At 29.1% G+C, this 17,568-nt stretch overlaps 1 protein-coding gene across 13 annotated transcripts in view; it reads left to right on the top strand.

Moving 5' to 3' along the window:
• Positions 1 to 17,568, top strand: part of LOC143247458 (uncharacterized) — a 136,110-nt gene that overhangs the window by 53,080 nt on the left and 65,462 nt on the right. For all 13 annotated transcript variants that reach the window (XM_076495608.1, XM_076495606.1, XM_076495602.1 and 10 more), the window contains 2 exons: positions 4,175 to 4,360; positions 8,623 to 8,700. In XM_076495608.1, coding sequence (XP_076351723.1) covers positions 4,175 to 4,360; positions 8,623 to 8,700 — 264 coding nt within the window. The remainder of the gene's footprint in view (positions 1 to 4,174; positions 4,361 to 8,622; positions 8,701 to 17,568) is intronic.

Here is a 17,568-nt window from a genome sequence, read left to right as displayed (position 1 = left end):
TCTGTTAGAAAGCTTTGTTTGTGGTCGTGGTTAAATTTATTCTTACAAGTGGAATATTAGTAAAAAAAAATAAATAAATGCAATCATGATAAAAGTAATATAAGCTTTTTAAAGTATTTATTTGATGTATATTTTGTTTTAATGGTAGTAAGTTTTATAATGTATTTTGCTTCATTGCATCCATATTATGCAGATACAGTATGTAATACATTTCTTTTATTAATGTAATTATGATTTAAACTAATATAATGATTTACCACTAAGGTAACAATGGTATTAAAGTCACAAGATTTCATGAAGTTCTGCAAGTTTAAATATTGAGCTTTTACTTTATTGAGAATTAACATAAAACTCAAACAGGCTGTTGCTTGTATGTATTTAAACAAAAACTGTTATAGGCCTATTCTGTCAATGTGAGCATTAAGCCATGGGGGGAAAAAAATCCTAGTTTATTCAGTAACAAATGCTTATGACAAATTTATAGAAGCATATGTAAGTTTTATCTCCTTTTATAGAGACTTGCTTTCAACACCTAGAATTATCTAGTTTCAGACTGCATAGCTGTTGACTTGTTTCATCTTTGAAATTATGGAAAGCTGTTTGTTGTCACAAAAAGAAATTCGTAGATCTCTGTAGGGTTACTCTTGATAAAGATGGTTAGTTTTAAGAAATAGAAGCTTGGAAGGAAAACTAACTTTTAATAAGTGCAGATATACAGGGCTGATTGAAAGAAAAGGATGAATTTGTAAAATAAGCTAGTTCAGATCTAGACTGCTAGAATTTATAGTAAAGTTTTTAATTCTTAGATATGAGAACTTTAATACATAATTTTTATTTTTTATTTTAATACTTATTGAATTCAGTAGCTGTAAAGTCTTAATTTTTCACCCATGGCTCTCAATCTAATAGTTTCTTCTCAAAAGTACATAGGTTGCATAGGCCTAAAAGTTGTGATTAAAGTAAAAAAACTTAAATATGAAGCAGAGAAGTTTATTTGGCTAGAAATTGGATTTGTGTTTGAACCTTTTATATATTAATGCTTCAATTTACCTTAACAATAGAGCTTGGAATTAAAGTAACTTGGGAATGAAAAACATCCACCTGAGATGAGATCTCTTGAATAATTGAAGGTATGCCCAACAAACATAGGAACATCTGTGATGGAAAAGCTGATATAAATACGAATTCACTTTTTCCAAAATTTGACTGTTGGCCAATGTAATTCCTAATCAGTTTAAATTTGAGGTTATTCATGTTAATGAAACTAGTTGCATATAAATAACCAATGATTTTCCAAGGTGCATTTTCATTATTGTTCTTGTTTATTCACTTAAATGACAATAATTGTACAATCTTGTATTTTTAATTTTTGTCTTATAGTTTCTTAAGTATAGATATTATAGATATTTAAAACACGTTTATTTGAATAGTATGCTGCATGTTATTAAGAGTTTGGATGTACATTTTTAGCTAACAGGGTTTGCATGCTGTTGCACATTTAAGACTTGATCTCTAAAACCCACTTGGTGGCATTAAAAGCATGAGCTCATGACAAATCAGTATTGGCAATAAAGACCATTCAAGACCTTCACAAACTTACTTATACCAATACAGTAGAAGCGCACAAAATATTGATGTAAAAAACTTTACTATTTCAACTGGAGATATATTAGGTTGAGGAATAATTTGTGAGCATTTTTAAATAATTTCATTCAAGCATTACATGCAAGACTATACAATACTTCAGTGCATGAACACATTACACCCAAAACATTTATTATGATACTTTATTTCATGTAATACCTAGGTATATAGTATGCATTGTTTTAAACGAAATTGCAAGATATTAAATGCGAAAGGCAGATGGTGTCGAAAATGCTCGATTTTGTCCACTTGACATTCCATTTAATGAGCTGAAAATGAAAGCAAAAATTAGACACATGAAAATCAAACACACCATCTATTAGAGCAAAAAATTATCTACCAAATGACATGAAATATTTTGCGAAAGCGTTTCATTTATGAATATATTTTGTTACTTTGAAAAAACGCTCACCAATTATTCCTCAACCCAATATTTTGCTGAAATAAATTTTGTTAATCATATCTAGCTTGGTGAATGTTTAACATAAGTATATCCTTCTACATTAAATTTTAAAAATGTAGATAGAAATGATAATTCTAACATTTATTTTAACAAATTTCATTCATTTTTGAAAATTGGTATGTTGTCATTTTGAAGCATTTACTTAGTGTGATTTATAAAGATGTGAATAGAAAACCATTTTAAAAATGTTAACTTACATTTCCACATAGCTCCTTGGAATGTTGCCTGTAAACAGTACTAACTTTCTAAGAACTTTGACCAAAATATTGGTTCATATTTTTTACAAAACTATCCAATAAGAATATTTGGTTCATTCCATGGATTCCCTTCTTACTGTTTGGTTTTGATTAGTACATCCTCTTTCCTACTCTTGAGACTTCACAACATTTGGTATGTATAATGGTGAAAGTTTAGATACTTTCATGCACATGATAAAGCAGATTAAAAAGTAGGGTGAGAAGTAACTTGCAATCTTGTAAAGCAAAAATATTTAGCTCTTGCAGAAAATCACAGAATAATGTAATTTAAAGTCTAGGAGACTTGTAAACAAACCACAGTTCAGGAAACAGTACTAACTTTCTAAGAACTTTGACCAAAATATTGGTTCATATTTTTTACAAAACTATCCAATAAGAATATTTGGTTCATTCCATGGATTCCCTTCTTACTGTTTGGTTTTGATTAGTACATCCTCTTTCCTACTCTTGAGACTTCACAACATTTGGTATGTATAATGGTGAAAGTTTAGATACTTTCATGCACATGATAAAGCAGATTAAAAAGTAGGGTGAGAAGTAACTTGCAATCTTGTAAAGCAAAAATATTTAGCTCTTGCAGAAAATCACAGAATAATGTAATTTAAAGTCTAGGAGACTTGTAAACAAACCACAGTTCAGGAAAACAAATTATGGTTTCTCTATATGATTTTTTCTAAGATTGCTTTATATTAAATTGTACTGTTTCAAAGCTACAAAAATTTTCTTGTATGATAAGTAATCAATTAAAGGAAGTTGGTATATGAGAACATAGTAGGCAATGACAATATTTTAATGACTTGGTGAACATTATTTTTAAATTTTTAGTATTCTAACAATGCATATAAATAAGGGAACTTATTTACTGAAAATAGTGTTTCAACCAATAATAATATTGTTGGGAAAAGTTTTGATCTGATGGCATTATGGAAGATCAAGTCCTCTGTCAGTTTCTGTTTTTGATTTATAGCTGGAAATGGTAACAATATAAAGTGTGAAAATTATTTTTAATCAGTTTGAAACTTGTGTGTGCATATGTGTCTGTGTGCATGTGTGCGTGTATGAAATTTCAATTTTAAAATGAAAGTATTTCTTACTGTGTTATATATTTCATAACATAGAAAAAATGTTTAAAATATCTTGTTTATTAAATGTATTCCAAGTTTAATGGAATTGGTTAAGCATTTACATTGTAAGAAAAAAATTATAAATAAATCAGTGACACCCCTTAGGCAGAAAGGGTTAAATGATTCTTAATAACAAATAACTTTGTGGCAAGATTACTTTGTTATTCAGTTTTACAAGTACACAATGGCAAGTGTATAACAATTTGTTATGCACTTAAACAGATCATTCTTAGCTGCTACACAGCCACTCAACCATTTAGGTGCTAAATGCTTTCTGAATTTAAATTGGTTAGAAATATAATTTAAATCTTTTTTTTCACTAAACAGTAATGTGTACTCAGTCACATACTTATTCATTTCTAGTTTTGGATTGTTTTTACTGACTAATGTGCAGCTTTATTTTTTATATCTATCATATTTTAAATTAGATTTATAAACATTTGAAATTAATAAGTTAAAAAAATGTTTTGTATTACTTTGAAATTAATTTAAGTTACCTAAAATAATCAAATTTACTGAACTTTCATCAATTTTATTTGTATTTTTATTAACATTTTAAAGAAAACAACTTAGCTGATTGGGTAAAATGAACCAAATTATTTAGAAACATAACTATGCACTTTATATTCTTTTTTCATTCTGTATTAATAACTTCTTAAGTCTTCACAAATATTTTGTTTAAATAGGCACGAATCAAAGCAAAGCCAGTAACAAGTGCTCCTTTCATTATTCGCTCTCAAAATGGATATGACCAGTGTGTTGATGGCAATATGAATGAACAATTAGTAACTGCACAAGTTCAACCACACCAGGAATCACATCTACAGCGATATGCTTATACAAATCCAGGAAGTCTATCCTATGATAATCAAGTTAGTTAAACATTTGTACATGTAATCTGTTTATATATCTTTAAATCCTTTGTTATAGATGTGTACTTCATAATAAATGAAATTTATGTACCAAATATTCTTATGTATTTTGATTTAATTTTTGATCCTTCTAACAGAATGTTATACTAATTTAATGTGTAAAGAAAATAATATTGAACCAGATTTTCAACTGTATCTTATAATAAGTATGATCTTAGTAATTCGTTTTTGGTGGAAGGTCAGTGTTAATCATTTTTCTTCACACCTAGCTGTTCTGGGTGGGCATGTATATTAAGATTAGTCTTGCAAGTGCTGGTCAGTTCATTTGAACAGACAGTGTTAACATCAAATAAGTTGGTGTTCTTTGATCAGGTCATGATTGAGTATTTCTGGTGAACTTGTGGAACTTAAATTTAGATATTTGCACGTGCATCAATATTCCTTTCTCTCAGATGAAGAATATAATTATTAAACCATACATTTGTGAGGATGGGTAAAGTAACTTATTACCAAATTAGTGTACCTAAAGCCAATTTCTTTTAGCTATTCATATATTTTTACAATATATTAAGAGAAGTTAATATACTATTCTAAGTGTTTAAACAATTTTGAGTCAATTATTTAATAATTTTGTCAGTCTTATGGTTATTTAACATATTGTTACAGCTTCAGTCAATAACTGATCATTTCTAAACTATAACAAAAGGAACATCAGTTAAACTTTGCCATGAAAAATTTTAATGTCTTAACCATTTTCAGACACTAACAATCTGTACATGTAGTTGATTTGAGATTTATTATTGTCAAAGTTATCACTCCTTAGGAAACTTGCTAACATGTCCTCATTACAAAATCAATTTTTCATTGTTTGAAAGTCATACCTGTGAGAAAGATGTTATTTGTATTGTCTAAAATAAGTGAAAATGCAAGTGTTAGGTACGAGTTTGAATGCTAAAATATGAATTTAGGTGTAGACTTTGTAATTGTTTTCTAAACATAATTATAACTTTATTGATTACAAAGTTTGAAATGTCTGTTTTTAATCTTTTTATTTTTTTGTCAATTACATTAGTAGAAATAACGATAAGCTATGAAGTTATTTGATTATGATGTACCTGAGCTACTTATAATGATTTTGTAGGTTTTCTAATTCATATTATTGTGCAGTTATAAAACAAAACAAGTTGCAAAAATAATATAAATTCATTAAAAGTTCTGTTAGATGTCTAGTTGGATTTTTACCTGATACAACAACCTGGATTGTCCCTGTTCAGTGTAAAAAATTTCTCAAGTTACAGATCTCTCAATGTTTAACATAAATTGAAGTGAGCATGAATCACATGAATGAGGAAAAAAAGGGGAAGTATACAGGTAAATTAAGGTCCAACAGGAAGTTGTAATATCCACAATATTCAATAAATTGGACACAATAGGCAGAACCATTAATGAAAACCAGGGAAGAAGTGACAAACAGAATAAACAAATATTTATTTGCAGTTATGAATCCAGCTTTTAGGTTGGTTGTATAAAGACCAGGAGCAGTAATATAACAGGTGAAAGTTGTAGTACAGTATTTCATTATACATGGACCTTTGTCACAGGTCATTCCTCATAATCTACAAATACAAGTACCCATCCTTAGTGACAGGAAGAGTTTAAGTTAATTTAACTGATTTTAGTTCATGGACTTTGAGAAAGGTGTTGGACTCTTGGTTTTACTTCACTCAGGGTTAAAGTTCTGGCTACTTGTTTCCCCCACTGCGAAAAGTAATTGTATTACAGCTTTATTGCTATTTTGCATGATTTTGATGTACAACAGTTCAGGATGAGTAAAGTAATTTATTACCAAATTGTGTACCTAAAGACAATTTCTTTTAGCTATTCAGATACTTTCAAAATATATTAAGACAAGTTAATATATTATTTGAAGTGTTTAAACAATTTTGAGTCAAAATGATTTAATATTTTGTCAGTCTTATGCTTATTTAACATAATTATGAAAGATATTTTCACTTCTGCACAGCTGCGAAAGAGTTTCGCTTGTAAATAAGACAATTGTTTAAAAGTTTTCCTACCCACCCCAGTTAGTTATTTCTACTGAGAACCTATCACCATTTAAATATATTATTTGTTTATTTTGCATGTTTCACTTTGTTTTTTATTTTTGTATTTGAATAATTTTTATTGGTGTTTACAAGATGAATATGAAAACTGCCCTAACTATAGCAAGGTTTTTGTAACCAAGACCTGTACAAAAAACTGGAAATGGTTATCCAGTTTACATTAATTCTGTTGCTGCCAAATTATTTTTAACTAATGCTGATTGCCACATTATTTTTGCCTATTAGTACTGAATCGGGGTGCATTGCACAAGTTTACAACTTCACTGCAAATGAAGATACAAGAGTGAAATTTTCAGAGTTTGTTTGGGACATACAGTTGGGTAGCAAGTTCTGTTCAAACATCTTTCTTTCAGTTTCCTACTGCCACTGGACATCCTATTCTGAACTGGTCAATGGCTCAGGTGCAGATGGGGACTGTACCTAGGGTGGAATACCTGAACTACTTCCTCGTGCCCTTCCTCAAACCATGGTTGCTCTTTGTTGTGATTTTGCCGACTTTTCTCTGTTAGTGGAATCACACCCCCTCAGAGATTTAACTTTGGTTGCTTCTAATTTGCTTTGTGCTTGGTGTGCTTTCTTCACCATTCTTCTGAGTCTTCTTTTGATATTTCATACTCAGAACAGTCACTCTGAGTCAGAATCTTGTTGAATTATTTCCAGAACTTGAGCTGCAGTGAATGATGAATTCTCTTGTATCATGAGAGAAGTTAGCATACAGAAAATATACAGTACATTAGAATATATGGTACATTAGCATTTCCTTACATGTGAAAACCACAAATAATGATTTTAAAGTATCTACATAAATCTTGAAATGAAGTTATAAACATAGCTAAAAATACACTGATTTAAAAAAAAAAGCAAAACTAAGTACAATTAAGTGGTTTAATTGTAAGTGTGTTTTTTCCTGATAGAGCTTTAAGTTGAGTATCTTTGAAATTATTCAAGTACAAAAACCAAAAGACATTAAGTCCTAAATTGGAACAATACTTACTGTAGAGATCTTGTAGATTATTCAAAAGATAAGAACATCTTCAATAAATATACACACTAAATACACATACTAAAATCTACTGGAAACTGATTTATGTTAATGAAAATTGTTACAGCAAAATAAGTAAAACAAATGCTATAGTACTAAAATCCAAGCATTTGTGAAACAAATAATAAATACACAACACACAAAAATTAAGGAATGAGGTTATTTTTCAACATTCGAAAAACATTAAATACTGATGAAACTTGTTACAAATATCACAACTATACAGTATCAAGGAAGTCTAAAAATTCATGTACAAATAAAATATCAATATTTGGCTGTATAAATATCAAAGTAAAAACATAAGATGAAAGAAACTTAACAAAATGAGTTTATCTGGTTGATCCTCTGTTCGACTTCTCTCCATCTGTTTCCCATAATGGAGCAGCACATTTTACTCCTGGATGAAGGCAGCTCTAAGCTCTAGACAGTTTTGAACAGGTTTAGTCTCTAGCAAGTTCTAATCACGTTTAATAATTTTTGTCTGGTTATTTAGCAAGCTCATCTAGTACCACTTTTCTTCCCTAAAGCTCATTCATAAGGCCTGTAGTGTAACTGGTGCAGTTTCTAAGGGCTTACTTCTATAGATTTGTCATACTGCAACCATAGACCCTCTGCTACCCTAGCTTAGTCTTCTGGTGAATTCATCTGTGGCTTGGTATCTGCTTCCATAATAGCAAATAAATCCATAAACTTTGCATTATCTCAACAGTAGACATTTTTTTCTAATCAGTTAAAACTAGTCTTTTACTTAGTAGAATTAGGTCATTTCTTACAAAAGCCTGCTACATTGGTACCTAAACTTACAAGCTTTAAGTGGGATTATTGTAATCCTTTACAACAAGCATGCTAAATTAGAAAAGATTTGCAACCCAGAAATATTTAAACATTTATTTAAATCTTATTAACCTTTAATTTTTACTAGTAGTGTTCTTGCTACTCAATTTTGCATGATTGTACAAACATTTGCCCAAAGTTTGTAATATTTCATTACTTTTCTGAAAGTTTTAGGAAATATATATATATGAAAACCTGTAAGCATAAATCATCTTTATTTGAAGTCTCAAGTGACTTAATTATATGCAATGAATTGCTTCCAGGTTTTCCCACCATTTTATCCACCTACTGTGTTTCAAGCCTGGACACCAGCTAATTCTGCATGTTTGGACTTAGGAACTGTAAGTTTTAGCATGTTTGTATTTCAAACTTGGTTCTTCATGCACATACAAAAGTGAAAGATTGCTTGTTTTAAAACTTATGAAACTTACTTTATCGTACAAAAAATTTAAATATAAATGTCATGAGTAATTAGGCAGTTTTATAAGATTGTTATTCAGTAGAGATTAAAAGCCATAGTAAACTGGGCTGTGTATATGGTTATAATATTATTTGAACAAACATTAGTATTTTTTACACTGTAATATAGGGTTTATAATGTTTAGATCTTAATTCTTGAATCTACATTTTGTTCTTATTTTGTAAAGTACATTTTTTTCTTTTACTATGACCTTGAATAAATTTCATTGCTAAAGGTGAAGTGAACAATAGAATGATCAACATGAAAACAATGTCATCAGCATAAACTGATTGAAAGTCCAAGCTACAATAAATAATCTTATGTTTAAGTACAAGTGTTACTTTACTGCTGTTAAATTAACTGACCAAAAATTATACACAATTTTTGAAATTCAAGATATTAGAAACTTTAAAGTTTTATCTGATATTGTACAAAATATTTTCAATATTGAGAAATGATCAGCTTTATGGCAAGTCTTGAATAGTGTTTTAATTATCAAGATTGAATTGACATTGGTTGACACTGGTTTGTGTGAGAACACCTATAATTGTTGAAGAAAGATAATTCTATCAAACCTTTTTAATTATTCATTTTACCTTTTACCAGAAGGATCTAGCTAAATGTATAGCATCTAAAATTATTACACTTCAAGATTTTAAAGTTTTTTACTTTAGGCAAATAGAGCTGGATATTTAGTAATATTTGTTAATTCATTAATCTAAGGCCACATTAACTGATTAGTACAAAATTCTTCAAATCATAGTACATACAAATAATAATATAAAAAGGGTTCATGGCAAGTGATACCATCTGTCACTTTCCCTCTTGTCAGCAGTGAAGAAAATATGAATAATGGTAGATAGCTTTGATGTCTGCCACAAAGATAGGCTAAGCAACTTTTATGACAATAGGAAATCAAATCCTAAATTCTTGAATCATGAGTTCTTTGCTTTTACCAAACCACCATAACTCAAGAAAGTTGATGCAGAGTACAGAACTTTGTAGTTCTGTGTAGCCTTAATAATGTAGCTTTATGCTTAACATTATCATTATGGGCTTAGTTGAATTAACAGAGTTCATGACCATGAATTGATCTTTGTAGCTTCCATACTATAAATTTTTGTTAGTATTGTCTTTCGTAAATGAAAAATAAGAAGTTTTAAGGAAGTATTTTCACTAAATTTCTTCACAAATATATGAAGTTAGTGTTGATTACTGTGAGTGCAAAGTTTTGTTGAAATAAAAAATATTTTCTTTGAAAAATCTCAAATTTCTTTTACATAAATCTCTAAAACCTCGTTATTAAATTTTGAATGTTTTTTCATTAAAACTTTCTTTTTTTACCCTAACTATACACATTCACTAACTATACACATTCAGTTAATTTAATCAACTTCATAACCACCAAAAATATAAATTACTGTTTTTTATTATTTGCAGAATGACTTCAAATTGTAACATGAAACTACATTTGTCTATCTTAAATGGCTTAAAACCTGTAACAGCATATATTTATATCCACTTAAATTGTTTTATTGCAATTTGGACCATGTCTAACTAATAATTATGCCACACAAATTGTAATTTACTTGACAAAGGTGTATTTCATGTTACACTCAAATTATGTAAGGCACAGACTTACCTCTATGCAGGTCCTGAGCATATATTGTGAATATTTTAATTATTCTTGTTTTCATCATCTTACCTAATTTAATGATATATAACTTAAATAATTTCAAATTTTTATATCATAATTATTTTTGATAATAAATGAAGAATGCAAATGAAAACAAAATATATTACTTGCCTGTAAATTAAAACTAACCCTGTCTTTTAATGCTAAGAAAACTACTTCATAAAATAACCTAAGTAGTGCACCTTAGGACATATATAAAATAACCTAAGTAGTGCACCTTAGGACATATATAAAATAACCTAAGTAGTGCACCTTAGGACATATCAAAACCAGACAATGTTCAGTAACTACCTTTAGTTTTCTAACTATGCAATAAGAGATGTTAAATTCAGCTAAACTTTTTGATGAGTTTTCTTTTGCAATAAAGTTTGAACTGGAAGCAAAATACTTTTCTCTGTACAGAAAATGATGTAATGTCACTTGATAGATCAAAATTTAATTAGTAATAAATGTTAGAGAACTATTGGCAATTTGAGAAAATGGGATGTGGCAAGAGGGTCTGATTTTATAGTGCGAGTCTGTAACCAAATGAAATTAAAGGCTGATACTTTCCAACATTTCATTAAAGGTAAATGGTTTTATATAATACACTGTAGTTTGCAGATACTATATTTGTCCATTGCTCAAATCTAGTTTTAGAATTGGAGTGTAAAAAGCTTCATCTTTTCTTAAGTTGCATGAAAAAATAAACTGAAGCTTATTCTAAGAGATAATACTACCATGGTATTTAGATATATTAGAAAGTTGTTTTAAAAATATATGGTGTGTGTGAATATAGATAAGTATGTATTAGATTTCTAAAATTGTACTTTTTCTGAGATGTAGCTTAGTTTTGAACTTGTATAAAAATTAAAGATCTGTGTAACATGTACATGTAGGCAATATATTTAATATGGTAAGTATATATACAGTTGTATACATTGGTTTAATGTAAAAGAATTCTTTATAACAATGATTCATTTTGTATAATACTTTGAAATACCTTTAATTTTAACAAAAAAAATCACTATAGTAAGCCTATAATACATGTATATTTTAATGAACCCTAACATGTTAGTTTAAAGGAAGTGTAAAATTGTGCATTATGTGAGTAGTTTCAAACTAAGTTCTGTCAGAATTACATTTCAAAATTGTGCTGTTAGTTTTAATGATTTGGTTTTACCATTGCCATGTAGTGAAGTAATGAACTGTGTAACCAACTGGCATAATTAATTTTACCACACAAATAAGTAACTTAAACTGGCTTATTTAACACTGTTATTACCAGTACATGAAATGTCAACCAAAAGGTTGCAAAGATGGAACTGTATTTTCAGTAACAATATGATCAATAATAATTTTAGGAAAATAGTGGATGAGTGGAGGTAAGGGTGTATTTAGCAGCCCCTAAACCCCTGATTAAGTTTCATTTTATTAGTCTAAGGTGTACTTGCATGTCTCCTTTTTAGTCTAGGGTTTTTGTACATCCATTTATTTATTTATATTTTTGGAATATGTTATTTACTTATTTTTCTGGATTTACCAAGCATATCAGTGGTGAAAGTATTCCAATTTTACGTTTGATTGCACTTAGAGCTTGCTGTAGGCATATTTCTACATATCATGAAGTTTTGGTTTTTGTTTGTTTTTTGCAAAATTAATTAAACTAGTTTTTATAGTATAGATACATTTGGTATAAAAACATAGCTAATAATCCATATTTTCCTAATTTACAAGTTCTTACTTTTATGTGACAATATAAAACAAAATTGAATTTCCTGTAGTATGAGAACTTGCCTTTTCTCTCTCGGTTTCCATTCTTCTCTAATTTATTTACCACCCATCCATGAAGTATGAAGTTTAAATTACTTTTTATAATCTTGGCATCCCTCAAAGTGTAATTTTTAAAGCCATTGATCTTCTTTGGTCACAGTGCCATAAAACTTCTTGCTACTCTTACTTCTCACATCCTGTTTTAAAAGTTGCCAATAGTTTTTTTGATGTTTAATACTATATTTAGAACCAAGCAAAGGTTTAATCTATCAAATGATGTATTATGTTATTTACTGCACACAAAATTCATTCTAATTTCAATTCAGACTTTATATCCACAGGAAACATTTACAAGTTTAGTTGAATTTTTAATGACTCTTGTCATGTAGTTAAAGCCAGGAAAATTGTAATAGTTATGGATTATTGTGTAATTTGGTGCATTATTTAAGTTAAAAAATGTAGTACAATTATAACAGTGGGATTAAGTGTCACTGAGTTGAAGGCACAAAAAGAGACCCCAGGTAAGTGCTGTATTTCTTGTTTTTTTGTCTCTTTATCTATTAGTGAAAAAATTTGCCAGAATGTAAAAGTAAGAACTTTTTGGGTTTGATAAGATTAAGATTAAACAATAAATAATAATAATTTTACATGAAGTATACTTCTGAGTAGTCTGTTATGGAACTAACTAAATGTATATAGTTAGGTTATACATTATTAACAGATGCAATATAGTTGTACTGAAAATTCATGATGATGAGAAACCCACTGGAAGCAAAAATGTATCAGAATGGTTAAGATACTTTTGTATTGAAAAATATTTACCTAAGAGGTTTGAGATTATTCAATTCAAAGTTGATTTTTTTTTTTAGACTAAGAAAAATATTTTAATCTTCAAGAAGATTGTTTTAGATTAAGATTAGTAAAAAAAAAATATATTTATGGACAAATCTTTAATAGAAATATTTCATTATAAATCTTTATGTACAAAAGAATTCTAATATCTATTGAAAGTCAGATTTTGTGAAGATACATTTACTGTCTTATAAGTTATAGTATGGAAACTATTGAAAACAAAATGGTTATGAAGTAGATGGAGTTTATGGTGAGAGTTAATCCGTATAGATCACTGATCACTCATATTCAAATATTACATGTAAAAAGGTACATGAATATTTCAGCAGGTTGAATAACCACTTTTATTATCACTCAGTTTGAATAGGATTTCTTTGAGAGATTATCAGTTTTCCATTATGGTAACAATTGTCACAGATGGTATTAATTAAATTGGATAACATTTGAGATGAGAATTTATTGGCATTATAAAGTAATTAACTATTATGACTGTAAGAGAGAGGAGGGACTTGTATTATACAGATTTCTGCTGAATATCTGAACATTAGAACTAGACAGAAATGGGCAGAACTTTTAATTTGCCATTAACTTCAACCATTGAACTTGATTAGTGATATGACTTTGAGATTCTGATTGTATTGTAAATCTCATTAGTGACTGTTTTTAAATAACTGACTTTGCTGTCAGTTTTACTAATGAAGTTTTTAATAATAACTGTATTAAAAACCTAACTAGTAATTTTTTAAACTGACTGCAATGAAATTAATGTAATATTAAATTTTCTATAAAGAAACTGATTTACACTTAAACTTGGATATTTTAAACTTTAATTCTGTATTTTTGGCTTAATGTACTAATAAATATACTATCTCGTGTGTTTCTATATTGGAGATAGTAGAGCTTTGAAACTTGAAATAATTTGTTACTGATATATTTCAGACTTGTATTTAATTACTTGTTTGCTAACATTTCAACAGATTCAGTGACATTTAATTCAGTTGGTTACTTTTTTTTCTGCTTATTTTACTTCCATTTAACACTATGTACATATGTCAGTAAATGTTAAATAGTTTAAGTAGATCAAATAATTTTTTAGTTTGTATAATTTTAAATTATAAAAATAGAATTTGAGTTTTATGTGATATGATAGCATGATTTGTTTTTAAGTATGTACAGAACTACAAAACCCAGTAACCCAATTATCATTTCATAAATAATTATTCCCTTACATTAAGTGGATGGAAAAAAACAGTTCTAGTTCAGTCATATAAGTGCAATGTGACTAATTTCAAAATATGTAGCACTACATAATTACATCCAAAAACTGAATGCTTTATATTACTGAAATAACACACTTTTATAGCATTTTTTAAATAAATGATTTTTACCAAACATCATGACATACTATCATAGGAAACAAGTTTCTACAAGGCCAGTTTATTGTTAAGTAAATTTGAAAACTTTAAATTGAAAACAAGTATTTTTATTATTAACATGAAACTTACCTTGAATATGGACTGAGTGAAGACTTGTTAAATTTACAAAAAATGTTTATAAAAAATACAGCAATGCCTTGCACAGTGCAGCTTCAATCAGTACTGGATTCATTATAGCGTGGTTTATAATTTGCTACTGATGATTCAATTAGTACTGAACGATTTACTGTAATGCAGCTATATTTATATACGTACAAGTCCTTGAGTCCTTTTTATTATGGCTGAAATTTTCTAGAATGATTATTACGAATTTGCATCACTTGCTTATTCTAGATCTTTGTGTAAGTCTATACAATGCACATACTGTGCAGTATAAATCTGAGCATCATGTCCTTTCAATGGCAGTCTAAGTTCAGCTTTTTCATCTCAAACACAGATGTATTGTTTTTGCAATCTTTTTACAGATATCCCTTTATTATGAGTGACAAAAACGTAAAAGTCACAGAAAAAATGGCTGACATTAGAACAAACTTTAAATCATCAAATACCATGAAGGTGCTTCCTTTGACCAACTCGCACAAGACAAAGGAATAAAGGAATCATCTGTAAGAAGAATTGTAAAAGAAAAGAATCAATACAAAGTATTGAATGGCTACAAATTCTTTTTGTCTCAAACAGTCATAAAGAAAAGGAGTTCTCTGATGGTGAATATGGAATGTCTGTTATCAATATGGATAGAAGATTGCAATCAGAAACAAATTCCTTTAAGTCAAATAGAAATTCATACAAAAGCTGAGTTTTTTAATGCCCTTAAAGAAAACATAATGAAAGAAAACGATAGGGAAGGGGCAACTAATGAAACATTTTTGGCAAGCTATGGTTGGTTCTTTTTAAAAAATGCTCAAGGATTCATAATGTTTGCATTGTAGGTGAAAGTTCAAGTGCAGACAATGATGCTGCTGAAAATATCCTAATGAATTTATAGATATTATTGAAAAAGGTGGGTACAAAGATAACCAAATTGTTGATGTTGATAAAATGGGTTTATTTTGGGGAAAAAAAAAGCCTTCTAGAACTTTTCCATCAGAAAATGAAAAAAACTCAGCTAGGTTACAAGGCATCAAAAGATCATTTGACATTTTTGTTAGGCAAAAGTGCATCTGGCAATTTTAAATTAAAACCCATGCAGAAACCCCCCAAGCACTTAGCAGCTGTGCAAAGAAGACTCCTAGTTGTTTGAAGATCATATAAAAAGGTATGGGTCATGAAAACTTTGAAGAATGGTTAAAATTTATTTTTGTCCTGCAGTTGAACATTGCTGCAAAAGATACAACTTGGACTTTAAAACTTTGTTATTAGTAATGCACTGGGCCATCCAAAGGGACTTTGTGACTAATAAAAATGTTGAAATACATTTTCTTTGACCCAATACAACATCTCTATCACAACCAATGGATTAAGGTGTCATTGTGTTGTTTAAAGCTTATTATTTAAGGCAAATTTTTTCTCAACCAATAAAAGCTCAACTGGACAAGCTGCACTATCTTTGACTGAATTATGGAAGAATTGCAACATCAGAAATGCTATCAAACATCAACTAAGCATGGCTCGAAGTTAGAGAGTAACATGAGAATAGTATGGAAGAATGTCTTGCCTTATTGTGCAAGCAATTCTTGCAGCTTTGAGTCTGAAATTAGGAATATTTCTGAAGACGTCAAAATTGAATGAAGTGGCTAATGTTTGAGTGGATTCATGCATATTCTCAAGCTCAACAATGATGGTCTCCGTAATTTAGACCAAGATCAGGCATATGAGAAAGAAGAAAGTCCAGAGTGTAACAAAGGTGCTACTGAAGAGCAGGGGGAAAAATTTCCTGTACAGGAACTTAATGTTTAGGGCAGTGGAAACTGCTTCAGATTTAATTATGAATTATGATCCAGACACAGAGCACAGCATTAATGCCTGATGAGCATTAGAAAATGCCATTTGATGTTACTGAGAACTCCATGAATTAAAGAAAGAAAAAAATGGTGCAACTTTGATTAGATAGATTTCTTTAATCTATCTAAATTTTTAGTTTTCATTTTTTCAAAATAAAATTTCCATTGATTTAATGTTTCTAAATAAAGTTTATCAATTTTTATTTTACCTCATAACTATTTGTTTTTCTAACTAATAAGGTTTATTATTTCTACTATGAAGAAATTCCTTATGATATACATGTATCATTTTTCGTATTGAAACTGTTCTACATTCAGTATTGATTGAATCAATGCAGTAGTTTTTTCAAAGGCATTAACTGCACTGTGCAAGGTATTTCTGTACTTAAACAATATGATTTCTTGTGCAAATGAAACTTGTAATGTTTATTAAAATCTTGTAAAATTTCATGCAGATACACGTGACATATGGAGGGTCAAAGCATGCACACTCAATCTTTGTGTGAAGTACCATTCAGCATATTATGAATTTGTTAGAATTATAGAATTCTCGTGTACACTACATTTCTGATTTACCAACAGTTCATGTTAGAATAGGGAAAATACCAGATGTACTATATAGATACTGAGAGAATTTATAAGAGACTAGAAGTTACTGCAAATACAACTTGCAAACTATACAGAGGACAAAAGCAGTTTTATTTTTCACATGAATATTACTTTACAATCTGACTGTGTCAAACTGACTTCATTTCAGGGATGCACCTTTTGTATAAGACATTTATAACACATCTGTATTTTTTGCATACAATAGTCTTGTACTGTTTGCTAAAAGGTTACTGTATTTCCTGATAATGCAATTTGTCATTCAGTTCCAAAGTTAGTGTGTGTAATGTCATGGTTAGATGGTGGTTAGTGTTAGTCAAATTGACTAAACATGTACATAGTGCTTGTATTAATGTATAATTATGCAAAGACATCCTTGGATGCTTGATAAAGAGCTATATACACAAATTGTCTTCAAGTTTTGAAATTTATTACATTAGTCTGGTGGTAGTATTGAAAGACTGCTC

Source organism: Tachypleus tridentatus, chromosome 3 (genome assembly GCF_004210375.1).
Source record: "Tachypleus tridentatus isolate NWPU-2018 chromosome 3, ASM421037v1, whole genome shotgun sequence".
NCBI lineage: Eukaryota > Metazoa > Arthropoda > Merostomata > Xiphosura > Limulidae > Tachypleus > Tachypleus tridentatus.
The sequence above is the reverse complement of the archived record's forward strand: the minus strand, read 5'-3'. Positions and strand labels throughout refer to the sequence as shown.